Below are 14,584 nucleotides of genomic sequence, written 5' to 3'. Positions count from 1 at the left end.
GGAGATATGATATTGTCAATTATATAATTTAATTATTTTAATTTTTAGAAAACCCTCTCCATTTCATTGTAAATATAGTAGTTTTTTATTAATTTCAAGGGGTTAGTTTAATGGTTCATAAGGTTTTATGATATCCATGAAATTTTAGGTTCGAAACTTCTCACCAACATTTTGGGACCACCTCCATAGAATACTTGAAAACGTCTTAAATACTCTCATTTGTAAAAAAAAAATATATATATATATATATAAGATCCGGTTAACAGGTTCGTTTAAAGCATTTGTTAATGAATCAATTTAAAAAAGTTTTAATACTTACAAGAAAAAAAAAATTAAAAATTGTAAAAAAAAAAAAAAAAAATCAACTGTTTTTTTTCCTTTCCTAATTGACCTCTTTCAAAAGCTGTAAACCAGTTTATACGCTCATGTGAGTGGCAAGACATACACGCTTTGACTTCCATGTATCAAGGAAGATAATCATGACAATGCACCAACAATAATGCTAGGTAAAGAGATTTGATAAGATAAAGTTGATAAGAAATTCATGATTTTTGTCACCAATTTCTCAGAATAAATAATGATGCAACTTTCAAGCATAGAAATGCTCAGGAACGAAAAGCTCTAAAGGCACATATATATATATATATATAAGTGCTTCCACATGGTTTTGAATATAGAAGAACAAAATGCAGTCATTCTTAACAACACTGCTTCTGCTTTGCTCGTGCTTTGATATTCTTGGAGGAGCTCTTGGCGATGTTGGGACGGCCAGGTATTATGGTCCTCCATACTTACGTAAGTAGAAAAATAAACAATCTCCATTGTATACTTACTTTTAATAGAAAGAACTCTTAAAGAGGTTCTTTAGTGTGAAAAGCAATTAAGAGGTATTAGCGACCTTTTATGAAGTAGTGGCATCTACCTCCTTGTGGGTTTAATTTCTGATCAAATCCCTTATTTACGCTTATCAATGAAAAAAAAAAAAAACAAATTTGGAGTTAATCAAAATAGACATGACAAATCTTTTTACATAAAAAGTTTTTTCTGACAGTGTCTTATTTTTTTTAAGTTCCTTCTGTGTTTGTCTTTGAGAAGGATCCTCCATGATTATGGAAGTCACAATGTTGACATGATGGAGTTGGACAAATTGAGCATGAGAAAATTTTCCACCCTTTGATTGTCAAACCATTTTTCTAGACCGATTAAAGGTCCTAAACTTGCACTCTGATGATCCCTTCTATTATCTTTCCCCTCCTCCATCTTATTTCATTTGCTTTGTTTATGAAGCAACGAAATGCTATGGTGACGACCAGGATCAATTCCCTTCAGATGGACATTTCGCTGCGGTCAGCAATGGCATATGGGACAATGGAGCAGCATGTGGTCGGAGATACAGGATGCGATGCATCAGTGGCCCACGGTGACCGTGTAGGAATCAATCCATAGTCGTGGAGGTTGTTGATTTTTGTCGATACAACCCCTGCAGAGCAACAATGGCCTTGCCATTCAAAGCCTTTGCAGCCATCTCAATCCCAAGATATGGTGTGAGGATCAACGTTGAATATGCACAGTAATCACCTTATGTGTTATATTTTTTATTTGTAGGAACTATCATTTTACTAACCCCCAAAAAGACATGAATTATCATGCTGATATACTCATATTGTTATAATTGTAGGATTTAATTGGGGTGCATCCAAGCACCAGTTGCAAGACCAATAAGACATGTTTCAAGATTCTCAAGATTTGTTGTGAATACGTTGTGAACATAGCATTGCTCTTTTTGTAATGCTTGGCATTATGAATCATGTCAGATTGTACTAGGGATATTGTTGTAAAGAATAAAATGTCAATTTTTATTAATTTGATATTTCAACATACTTTTCCATTGTTAAATTCATTATTACAGAATAGGGAAGTCCCTGTTCCTTGAAATAATCACTTCTCATGATGATGAATGAGATTGTAAGGTGCTTACACAATTATTTTGAAATTCTTGTTTTTGTCTCCGGAAATATGGATGAAGAATATGGACTCCCTCCAAGTATAAAGGCGTCTGCATTTCAATCAAGCGGGAGACCTACATAGACAGCTCATTTGTTAAACATAACATCTGTAATAGTTTCCATTCTCAGTGTTGAGTTGAGAAATATAATGTTACTCAAGGAACCCTATGGTGTCCGCTCCATAATGATTAGTGCTCTTTATCATTAGGCCCAGAAATCAATTAGTTTTTAGTGTATGTTGATCCAAAGATCTCTTATTTGAGAACAAAAGGTTTAATCAGTTGAGCTAACTACAACTCATTGTCTCAAGTGCACTCTAAATGTGCATTAAAAAGGTCCAAGGTCATAGCAATAAGTTATGACAGGGCATTCTGTTTTGAAACTTAACTTTTTTCTATGTATAGCTTTTTTAAATCCTACTTTCTTTCTTCTTTTTTTTCTAGGAACAACTTTTCAAATAACCCATTATGAAAAAGCTGAAAAAATAAACTGTACCAAACAGGCAGCACTTACTGCTCGGCGGAAAGCAAACATCTCTTCTTGACCCGATAGCATGGATATAATACCCGTTGGGGCACCTCCTGAGCCAACATTGCCTTCTGCTAAGACATTTGTCCGTAGTTTAGCACCTTCTGTCTCTGTTTCAAACTGGAAACTGGAAGCATTAAAGTAGACATTGTCAGTTAACAGACACGTTTTTACTCAGGCAATCTAATTACCAATTATGACAAACTCATTTGTCAAGTTAAAAGGGGTAAAATAATATCAATGAGCCTACTTGGGCTTTAAAGCACCAACTGAAGCATATGTCATGGGCTTTAGTTACAGTATGAGTGGATGACTCCCACATATGCTGTTTTGAGTGACTATAGGTCTCGTGTTTATCAACACCTTCTCTTCTCCCAGCTAGAAGCTAATTTTCAAGTTACACAATGTGTGTGTTCAACATTAAAGTACAATGGGACTTCGAAATAGAAACTACTTCTGCGATGTTGTTTCAAACAATAGGAGGTGATTTTTAAGGATTCGGACACAGCATAAAGTCAAAATTCTAGCCAAACTAGGGCCTTGCTGCTTGCCTAAGCTGTCCCTCCATGTACATGTCGTATATATGGTAAGACTTTTGTGGCTGTACTATCATAAGTCAGTATCTTGTAATTCACTTTCAGGCTGTCACATTTGTTTGTCATTAAAATATTGAAAGAAAAAATTCTTTCAAATAAAGTTCATAAAGTACTTCAACTCATAAAAAATCACTTTTACATGCAAGGGACTTTTGGAAGACACAGTACTCAATTCTAGAAGAGATCAAAGACAAAAACTACTTGAAAAACATCTGAAAAACATCTGAAATAGAAAAACACAGTACTCAATTCTAGTGCTAACAGTTGATAATTTGGTTGACTGAACTGTTCAACAAGACTTAAAATCATGCCAATTGAATGGAGAAATCAGAAATGCCCCTCAAGTACTTTGGAAAGGAACAAGGTTATATTCGGCATTGCCACCACTATCAGAGCATCATGTCAAAGTCATCTTCAGGAACAGAATAATTTTGGACTAAATAATATACAGTTATCAAGGAGACAATATATATATAATGTAGGGAACCTTTCTAAAGAAGATCCCCTCGGACTCACTTCTAGCTAGTAAACCCTATAGACAACTAACCCTAACCGCCAGAATTAGTTGCTAGATAATCCAATGGCATTCAACCCTAATGGGCTAAAAAGTTTATGCTCATGCCCAGGAGCAAGGAGACAGAATTATTAGTGAACACAAGTTTGCCTCAATATAGAGAGGTCATTTCGATGGTGTTTGATGTAAAGGCTTTCAATAGAGATTCCACCGTGCCCCCCTTGCTCTCTCCAATAAAAAGGACAAAATAAAAACTCCACCATAAGAACAAAATATAATTACGCAAAATCAACTGTTTAAGCTTTGACACTTTTTTTGTAATTAAAAAAAAAATCCATTGTTACAAGTGGGGGAGGGGGGGGGGGCTTTGAATCTTCTTTCTCCTTATGAAGGAGACCAAGTAATGACACTAAGCTAGAAGGCTCTTGGCCATGTGGCACTTTCAATAAGGACCTATATAAAAGCATCAGGATCTTTTCGTGTGCAATGGCTCATTCAGAAACAGAATCTTTTCTAGTGGATATGGGATACTATGTGGAATCTACAATCTGCAATCAATTTATTAACAAGACTCCACGATTGCAACTCAAGTATAATTTTCACTACACTGTCACAGAAATTTGATTTGTAGCAAGAAAGTTAACTGTTCAACTACTTGCAGTAGGTATTAGAAAAATAATTGAACTGAACAAACACCTAAAGGAGCGATCATCAGATTCAAGTACGGGCCTAGAACATCAAAACTTCTCAATCTTAAGATCTCTTGAACCTATAATTATTCAATGTAGGATCATCATTCAAGTAAGATGCTTACCTCTCCAAATCAAAAAGTGTACCCTCTTCAGTCCCTTGAAATAATTCGTCAATTGAAGAGGCTGATAAACAACATAGGCGGCAGTGATGATTGTACAACTCATCGATAAGGGTGATAAACCGCCGTGCCTGAGAAGTGCAAACACAATTTTGCTTAAAACAAGAAAAAGGATGTGCAGAAAGCATTTATATAACAACTCCACCATACACATGTGACTGTACATGTAATGGATAGTGACTCATAATGGCCACAAAGCTTTGATTTTAACAGGGACAATTTAGTCAAAAGCTTTCTCCCTCTACCCTTCCCCTTTACATGCTTTTCCCAATCCTGTTTGACAGTTCATTAATATAATTTTTTTTAATAAAATGCTTAGGTAACTACAACTGAAAGATTAAAATGATAGCAAGTAGTTATTGTATTGATCCCCACATTCTTTGTTTAGTTTCATCTTATCCTGACTCAGTACACAAATGCAGATTTCTGTGCTAGGCCTATAACAAAAGTGACGGAAGGCAACTAGAAGACAATTGCATTTTAATTATTTTTTAAGTATCAGGGACAACTCTATAATTTTCTTATTTCTGGACATGGTTGTACTATTGGTCTATTGGGTCTTATTTGGGGATTTTGATTACTTTATTGGAGGAGTCGATGACTATTCATAGCTATTACCTTGACACCAAAGAAGAGTCCAACCCAATGCTTTATTTTTGTCATGGTTGATCCCGATTCAACATTAGAAGTATATTGATTTTTACCTATAACCAAATACTTTTGTCGGTAAATACTGCATATTTAATTCCATTCATAAATCTATTTTCTTCCTTGTGAGTTTTAGTCCCAACAAGAATGCTTATTTGTGAATTCAGTTAGTTTGGGCTTAGTTATCAAAGCCCAAGGAGTTTAAGCTCTATTATGGTTAGGTATTAACCATCTCTTTATATGGAAGCAATGCTTTCAATTCAATAAGGGAGAGAATATGTTTTCTAAATTTTCTAAAGCTATGTAGTATTGTTCAAGGTTTCTTTGATGCAACCTGCTTTGAGGTGTGATGCTAGAACCTTTTCATTTTTTCTTCTCTATCCTTAAATTTCCAGCAACTTGAAACATTACAATCACACATTTTTATTTTTACTTTTTGAAAGGATTACAATCACACATTGATTTATCTTTAAAATGCTAAAATCCAAAACTTTACAACCCCAAAGCACCTATCCATCAAATACTACAAATAATCCACAAAAGCTAAATTACTAATCTCGGGAAATTGTCCACAACCTTGGAACAGCAACCCAAACCCTAGGTTTCCCCTTTACTTCATCCACAAATCTTACTATTTCTTTTCACCATTAGAAACTCTATATTGCCTACTATTCTCCAGCCCTTTTCCCATCACCAAACACTAACCCTAATTCTTCAAAACCCTAGCTCTCCACAAAAAATTTGGTTCAACTTCATTCCCTTTTGCGCTATGTCAAAAAGAATTTTAAATAACTCTCTTCGGTTGAAGCTCAAACAACATAGGTGAACCTATGATACGCACAAGTAATCCTATATGTAGCAACTGTACCTTGTCACGGATGCGCATACTCATCATCGGAATGTCAGATATGAAGACAGTATGATAATTTTCTGCAACTGCAATATAATCTGCTGCACCTACCTGAAGAGAATTGACAATGAGGTCAAATGAAAAACACAGATATCCCCCCCTCCCCCCAGACACACACCCAAAGAAAAAAAAAAAAACAACTTACAAAAAGAACAAAAGAACTGAAGCCAATTTATAAACAGTAATTGTCAAAGAGTTTGTCTTTATAACCATCTAACGGTGTTGATAGAATGTGGGGACATCATGCCCAATTTGGATACATTCTCTGAATTTTATTTTTAAGATTTGTTTATGAAAATCAAAACAAACAAACAAACAAAAAATCGCAGATTGTTTTTTTCTTTTTGTAAAAACACATTTGATAAGCTAAAATCAAAAAATGGTTTTCTGGGAACAAAAAACAAGAGCTAAAAACAATACTGGAACTGTTGGTTAGATGTTATTTCCATTCTCTTTTTCCATTCCAATACATGATATTGAGTCATTCCTTTCACAATATAACCCAATCAATAGATGCATTTGATATTGAATTCACAAATTCTGCTTACTGAGTTATCTCATTAAAGTTTGATTTAAAATTTTCCAGATCCTTGAGGTCCAGTTAAATTAGAGGCTCATAGTATTGGTGGACTTCAACTGCCTTTTTTTTTTTTTTTTTAACTTCAATATTTATTCAAGAAAGCAACAAACAATCTACCTTACAAGCTGACTCGATAACAACTGGTAGATCGTATTTATCATAACAGGACTGAAAAGACTTGAGAGATAAGCAGTAACATGGAGGTCAAACCTATTTATTGAGATTTATTTTTTTTTCTTGGAGAATTGCTATAATAAAATCATTGGAACTTTAGATGATTATGATGGTATTTATTATCTAAAAGAATTTTCATCATTAGAAAATTTCTTGATTATATGTTAATTGAGAAAGTTATCTTGACCACGTAATTTAAGTGCTCTGACATTATGATTTATTTTTGGTAGATGATAAAAATGCTAATTATATCCTTATGGTACGCCTTAAAGTGAGGAAAATGGGTAAATTGTTTAGGTTAAGAAGTGCAGCAAAATGAACAGATTGATAGCCTTACTATCCCATCATGCACCTTGACCATGATTTGGGTTTGGGTTGTGACTACATTTATGCACATTAATGGGTTAAAGCAGGCATATCCTTACAACAATCTAGTTCACAAGAGGTGGAACAATAAGTTTAGATGAATAACTACTTAATCCAAAAAATAAAGATAAAAGAATACGGAGCTTCATTGAATACTTGAGGGCAGAAAAAGAAATATCATATAAATAAAAAAAGCATATAGATAAAAATAAAACTCAAAATTAAGCTCATACAAAGGCAAGCATAATACCGGCCGACCACAAAGATACTCGAATGTGAACCTTGCTACTCCCTCACAGCTTTTAGGAACTTCCAATGTTCTGATCTAAAAAATATGTACGTCTTTAAATTGGAAAAAAGTACATGTATTAAATTAGTAACATTGCATTAATAAGTACCTGCCAAACATCACAGGGACATTATCCGTGGTGATTTCTCCTCCCAATTGGTTGGTCAATTCACACCATAACTTTTCAAACTCCTTTGCAGCAATGCTATTTAAAGGCCAGAAGTAATGAACCTGAATGTTTATGCAAGTCAAATTTCAACTATTGGAAAGAAACAAGAATATGTGCGCTATAAAGTCTACCAAAAGCCTATACTATGAAGTACTTGATGGATCTAACTATTGAGCATTTGAAAGCTTGTTTGGTTGCTACGGGGTGTGCTCAGACTTGGTGTAGATTACTCTTAAGACTTTTTCTCATATTGCTAAAATTTCCAATGTTTGGATTTTAATATCCTTGGTTGTTAACCCGGTTGGCCAAGGTTTCAATTGGATGAAAAATGTCTTTCCCATGGTTATTTATAGGAGGTCTAAATAGAGCAAACACTTGGGTTTGTTTCAAGGGGGAGTCTAGTAAGGTGTGTGGACTTTGTGAGGCCCTTAAGCAACCTAACATAGCATGGTTTCGCAAATTCAGTGGTGCAATAATCAGGTTTGGATTACACTGTTTTTGGTCTAATCACTCTGTTTTCTCTTACACACACTGAGCGAGGGAAAATCTTATTGATTGTTTATGTTGATGATATAATTATCACTAGTGATGACAAGGAAGGAATTGATAAGTTAAAGTCATTCCTCCAAAGCTTGTTTCAATCTAAGGATTTGAGAAAGATATGTTATTTCTTAGGTGTTGAAGTAGTATGATCTAAAAGAGGAATTCGTTTGTCACAAAGGAAGTGTTTGTTAGATATTTATGGAAGAAACAGTGATGCAGGATAGCCTAGGCTTCAACACCTAGAACAGCCATGTAACCTTAGGCTTCCCACCTAAGGGTTGCTTGGATTCACAACCAAGCAAGAAAAGCACTTTCACAAAGGAACTTTTATCAATGAATAATAGTCTAAAAAACAAATAAATCATTTGGAGCCTTTTTATAGAGCTTCCAGGAGATAAAGAAAAAGATTAAATCCATGAAAACTAATCCCAGCTGAACTCAACTACTAATCCTAATACATAAAGATAAAGATAAAATAATCCCCTCAGATGTGGTGTCCATACCAAAGAGGCTTGTCAGGTTCAAACCTATAGAGACTCCTATAAATCCTAATGTCAAACTATATGTGGATCAATGAGAATTATTGTCCAACCCTGAGAGATATTGTCACTTGTTTGGAAAATTAAAATATCGCATCATTACATGTCCAAATATATTTTTTGCAGTGAGTGTTGTGAGCCAGAATATGGAAACTCCTCACCTTCCACGTTAGGAGGCAACTCTCCAAATTGTTAAGTACCTTAAAGCACATCCAAGTCATGGAATTCTGTACAGAGCTAATGGTCACCTAAAAGTAGAAGTATTTACAGATTTAGAATGGGTAGGATCACCCTTAGACAGAAGATCATCAACTGGATATTACACCTATCAAGGGGAACACTTGATCACTTGATCTAGTGCAGAAGTTGAGTACGGAGCCAAGGCTAATACATTATGTGAGCCTATGTGGATCAAACACCTTTTTTGAGGAAATAAGGTATGTGCATGACCATGTATTGTAATAACCAAGCAATGATCCATATTGCTCCAAATCTTGTGTTTCATGTGTCGAGTAAGCATCTAGAGGTAAACTGCCATCTTGTTTGAGAAAGAATGGAAAGTGGCATTATTGCTACCCCATATGTTTCTATAAAATAGGAGCTCAAACTAATGATATAGTTACTATCTTTGTGTAAGACTAGGTTTGATTTGCTAAGTAACAAACTGGGATTATATAATATGTATTATCTCTGCTATTTACTTATCAAAAAAAATTATATGATATGTATTTCCTAGCTTGGGAGGAAGTGTTATGAGTAAAATATATGTGAGGGACAAATTAGTAAAAATGTATTAGAAAAAATTATAAAAATAATGTGATGCGTTAGGGTAATCAAATTTAACCCTAAACACTTCCCAAAGATTAACAACAATTATGCACTTGCCCAGGGACTTGACTCAAGTGGTACAAGGATAGGGTGAAGGTAGGTTTTAGGTTCAAATGGTAAAAGTAAACACCCACTTCAAATATCTGTCTGTTAAGTAAGATTTCTTACCTCGTGACCTAAAAATCTACCTTGAATTAAAATTTTATTTTATTTTATTTTATTTTTTTATAGTAAGCAAAATAGCTATTAACTACCTATCATCTATCTCAAGTATAACTAAGCAAGTACACTTTTAAAAATGAAATAGAATGTAATAGATATGAATTTGATCCATAAAGAATAAATTTTCAAAAATGGAAGACAAGTTGCACATATTGAGGTTGCCCTCACTCTATAGTTCAACAGTTTGGCATCTTAATGATAAAGCTACCTACAAACAGAAATATAATTTAAATAGCAGGTAAGAGTAATCAGAAAAGTGCTTCATAAACTTATAGAGTCCAGATCACTAATTTAAAAACCAATTATGGGGAATCTGTTAGAGTGAGAGAGAGATACCCTGGTTTTGGATAACTTTGAGAACACATCTTCATTTAATAATTGAAACATCAAAGCCAACCTCTGTTGGCTTTGATAATAATTTTAGAATTCATTGGTTGATAATAATTTTGTCAAGTTTATCAAATGTACACATGAAATTATGAAATATTTATATGTACCTCGAAGGAGAGAGCAAGTTTTCACTTTCGTTCCTTCTCAGTTGCTCTTATGGTTCATTTAGATGGAAATATATGAAGAGAAGGATTTGGATTTCAGTTTTTAGTTTAAATGACATAAATAAAGTATGAAAGAGAAAATTATTTTTATTAATTGAAATTTACAAATACAGTTGTGGATTTGAAATGATTAGATATAAGATAATATTTTAAATACATACACCATCAGCAGAATTTTTGTTAGAGCAAAATCCTCAAAGGTCAAAACTGAACATAATGTATTGTTAATTCATAGCAAGGAATTTATGCTAGCAATTGTTCATTTGATATCTATTATATATCCTAAATCCAAATGCAACATTAGTTGATTTGCTTCTTTCAGCATTATCACAAGAAATCTTGGGAAGAGAGAGAGAGAGAGAGAGAGAGAGAGTAATCAGAACTGATAACTCACTCACCTGATCTATTGAACTTTGCGCTATAAGACGGCGATAATCAATCTCACTTCCGATCAGAACAATCTCACAATGGTTCTTCAACTTGGCAATAAATTTTAGGAAGATCTCCCGCTGCATGCCATCCTGTATGACCAAAATTGCTGGAACTAATTAAACTTCTTAGTAATAACCACTTCCAGCGAAATTTTTTGAAAAAGAAAGGAAAAATATACTAATTGTGTAAGTACCAACAAATGCCAAGACATATTACAAAAAAAAATGTCTTCAAATTTTTTTTTTTTATGATTTTAATTAGAATCAGACCTGATTTAACTCATTTGGTGCTCGATTGCTTGTGGCTACAAGAACAGTTCCAGTGCTCAACAGTCTGCTTAGAATTCCAGATAAGGCCACAATAGCAAATACATCAACAGTCTGTAACAGAAACAAGAAATATAAGTCACATTTGAGTTGTGAAGTCAATAAGCCAGTTCATTTAGCAACATGTACTTGCCATTTATGAAAGAAACTTGGAGCAAATGAGAGCAAAATGCTAAAGTTTAAATAGTGGCTGAAAATAGATGCAACTCAACTTTATGAAGATTTTTTATTGGTAAGTTACACCTGCACCCAGTGGGTTTTGAACCCAGAATCTCACTTTTCATCCATTCTTGTGTGAGGAGGAAATGCCATTTATGTCAAAACTCATTGGCACTCAACCTAATGAAGATGCAACCTTACTAGTTCAATGTCCAACTTACAATAAATAAAATGGAATAGTAAATCAATTTAGTGATTAAATTCACCATTTCTTATTAGCTTCATCTTCTGGACAAGTGATAATTTATCATAGTGTCAAAGCAAGTGGTCAATATTTAAATCCTATCTCCACTCTACCTCCCATTTAAAAGTTAAAAATTCCACATGTTACATGGGTAATAATTTTCAAAAAGGATAATCATACAAGAAATAGGTAATGACTAGTAATTGAATAACTCAAAAAGCATCTATTCTATCATATAAAAATTTCTTGGAGTTCTCAGCCATTAGAATAAAATTCATTCTAGTCAATAATAGGTCCTTTGTTGACTCTCTCTTAGAGATCATCTTCTACATATGTGATCAGCAGTAATGTGGAAATAACTTATACTGATCAAGGAGTAACAATTTCTGCCTAAATAAAATGACAAAAGATTATCAATTTGCCCCTTGCTTTCTCCAAGAAACAGACCGACCTCACCCCACCCTAGTGTAGACACTAGATGCAGGCCTGGATCACACAGGTTTATGGATGTCAATGCAGAAACAGCCCACCCAAAGAATGGCTGGACGATGGAGGCCTATCACCAAGCAGGCCCAATTGACTGTTTCCTATTGATTTATTTGATTTTTAAGATTTAATTTAATTTGATTTGATTGATTTATTTAATTTAATTGATTTCAAGTTATTTCCTTTCCATATTTGATGATATCTGGAACCCTACTTAAGAGGCCCCAACTCTTTGTACATTTTATTAATAACATTTTGATTGGAATTTTTCTTCCAATAGCGTGGTGCTTATTCAAAGAAATCCTGGGTGCTTACTTCTAAGTTTTATCTTCTTTTTTTCCCCTTTTAGTTTCCCCCACGCAGGTTCTCCTACAAGAATCCCTTTTGCTGTATCACACCCAATTCCGTCTTCGCTTTTTATGACCTCTCTCAAATAACGGTTTCGCTCTACTTCTTAAGGGAAAAAATGCAGACAATTGCCACCTCTACTAGTTGACCCTTGTCAAATGTTAAAGATGAAAATTCTATATCGAAATTTGTACAAGTAAAGTTGCCTATCTCACTACTGACCATGTTATGAGGCCCCAATAGCATCCATTTAGCTGAGGAAAGGATAATAAAATCAGTTTAAATTTGCATTACAAGTCTAATCCATGAGGATCTCAAAACCAAAGCTCCAAAGAGAAATATAAAAATACACTTAACAGTTAATACTTTAAAAACAAGTTTACTTTATTGACTGTTCAAATATTTAGTTAATATGCAATTAACAACTGGCATTAACATGTAACATAAGTATGCAAACACATGAGCTTTGGTCAAGGCATTCACTAGGTTAAGTTCTTCAAGCATGCCAATGAATAAGTTCAACTCCAAATTTTTTCCCTACATTCTAGGAAGTTGTCATTTCAAAAATTGTAATCCATCCATCAAGGTTATCTTCATGTCATGGGAATCATTTTCACAAGTCAAGCTCAATAGTTTGGACCTCCAATTTTTTAATTATAACCAAGTCAAGCTCACTTCTCATTTTCATACACAATTCAAACAATGGATCACACTCACATTCACCATATAAAACCAAATGTACAAGAAACAATTCAGATTTAAGGTAAAGATTGCAGTGACTTATCTCTCAGAATCAAACACATTCATTTAGCCTTTTTTATTACAAGAGATAAAAGTAATAATGAAGGGTGAAACTGAGAGTTGTGATGCCAAAATATCCATAAGAACAAACTCTCTTAATGCTTATTTTGTTATACCTGGATCTCATCAAAGCAAAGAATGCTAGCTCCTCTTTGATCCAATTGTTGATCAACAAGAAATTCATCTGCTACAGCAGGAAGTATATTTTTCATCTGTACCTCTTGCTTGTATCTTTCTTCTGCAGCCAACCACTCCTTAACTTTTGTATCAAAGGGAAGATTCATAATCCAACCAGAAAAGCTAGACTGCAAAGACTTCTCCTCCACCTGATTCTTCCATATCTTATGCATATGTTCATTAATTTTAAGCATAGCCTGAGGATGAAAACAATAAAACATAAGTCTGTGTGTTCATGTTTACAAGATTCAAACAAAATAGGCGTCATATCTTCCAAAGGCCAACATAGAAAGTGGTACTTTAACTCAAAAGACACTTCTTCCCTCCATTAATAATGGGATAATGGGATAGAAGGTGAGGCGGTGAGTTCAAGACCCACTGGCAATGGGAGTGAAAGAAAAAAATTCGCATAATGGGGCTAAGCTAAAGATAACAGAAAATTCTAAGTAAAAAAACTATATGTCTGTGTGTGCGCACGCGCGTGTCAAGCTATCTTTTAACATTGTTTCGTTTAGTAAAATTTACATCTATTCTTTCTATGACTCAAAACAAATATGTTCTCTCATAGATAGCTTTAACTTAACAAAGTTATGTTTTATTGTTACTTTAAGGTACTAAAGAAATATATAATTGATCCTGTTCTTGTACTAAATTTCCTAGCAATCTCTTTTTCTATGCACACAGTTATAATACGCAAACAATTCTTCTTCTTTTTCAATCTTATTTTGAACTTTTGTTTTGACATTAAAAATATGTCATCTCAATCTAAGATCTCATTATAAAGAGGCAATATCCATTTCCTTATGTTCAAATCTTTGGGCCTTTCTAGGGGTTCAGAATCTAAATTTCAACATTTGGGATAAATGATTGGAGAGTAACTTTTGGATCTTAAACAGTTTTTTCCCCCCTTAAAGTACATATCAATGGGGTATGGTTTTCCCATAATTTACTTATACCTTGAATCCTGAATATTAAATTTTATAAACTAATTATATAGCCAACTTAAAGAATTTGCTAAGCATAATCCACTTTTAAATTACCTTCATCATAATTAATGATCTTCAAAAGTGGAGGCTTTTGCCTTTTGAAAATAGAGGGTTTTTTTCAGCGGTTTAGTAATCAATTTGCAGAGGCATATGTTATAAGCACCTTATTTTAGTGATGTACATATAATACAAAAGAAAATCAAAAGGTGACTAAATAGCCTATTATACCTTTAAATGAGTGACAGAATTGTTTTTAAAAATAGGAGGGGGGAATTTAAAAATCCAGGG

General features: G+C 33.8%; 1 protein-coding gene across 2 annotated transcripts in view; it reads right to left on the bottom strand.

Moving 5' to 3' along the window:
* LOC112005188 (uncharacterized) overlaps nucleotides 1–14,584 on the bottom strand; it is a 29,005-nt gene that overhangs the window by 8,200 nt on the left and 6,221 nt on the right. The window contains exons 6-14 of one of the 2 annotated variants that reach the window (XM_065759819.1): nucleotides 13,250–13,507; nucleotides 11,039–11,149; nucleotides 10,736–10,858; nucleotides 7,592–7,713; nucleotides 7,444–7,513; nucleotides 6,032–6,124; nucleotides 4,459–4,586; nucleotides 2,520–2,661; nucleotides 1,830–2,080 (exon numbers count right to left, since the gene is read on the bottom strand). In XM_065759819.1, coding sequence (XP_065615891.1) covers nucleotides 1,946–2,080; nucleotides 2,520–2,661; nucleotides 4,459–4,586; nucleotides 6,032–6,124; nucleotides 7,444–7,513; nucleotides 7,592–7,713; nucleotides 10,736–10,858; nucleotides 11,039–11,149; nucleotides 13,250–13,507 — 1,182 coding nt within the window. In that variant the 3' untranslated portion in view covers nucleotides 1,830–1,945. Of the gene's footprint in view, nucleotides 1–1,829; nucleotides 2,081–2,519; nucleotides 2,662–4,458; nucleotides 4,587–6,031; nucleotides 6,125–7,443; nucleotides 7,514–7,591; nucleotides 7,714–10,735; nucleotides 10,859–11,038; nucleotides 11,150–13,249; nucleotides 13,508–14,584 lie in introns of those variants that run through there. The other variant, XM_065759820.1, reaches the window with a different exon arrangement.

Source organism: Quercus suber, unplaced genomic scaffold (genome assembly GCF_002906115.3).
Source record: "Quercus suber isolate HL8 unplaced genomic scaffold, Cork oak 2.0 scaffold_343, whole genome shotgun sequence".
NCBI lineage: Eukaryota > Viridiplantae > Streptophyta > Magnoliopsida > Fagales > Fagaceae > Quercus > Quercus suber.
Note: the sequence above shows the minus strand (reverse complement) of the source record. Positions and strands in the feature narration are given on the sequence as shown.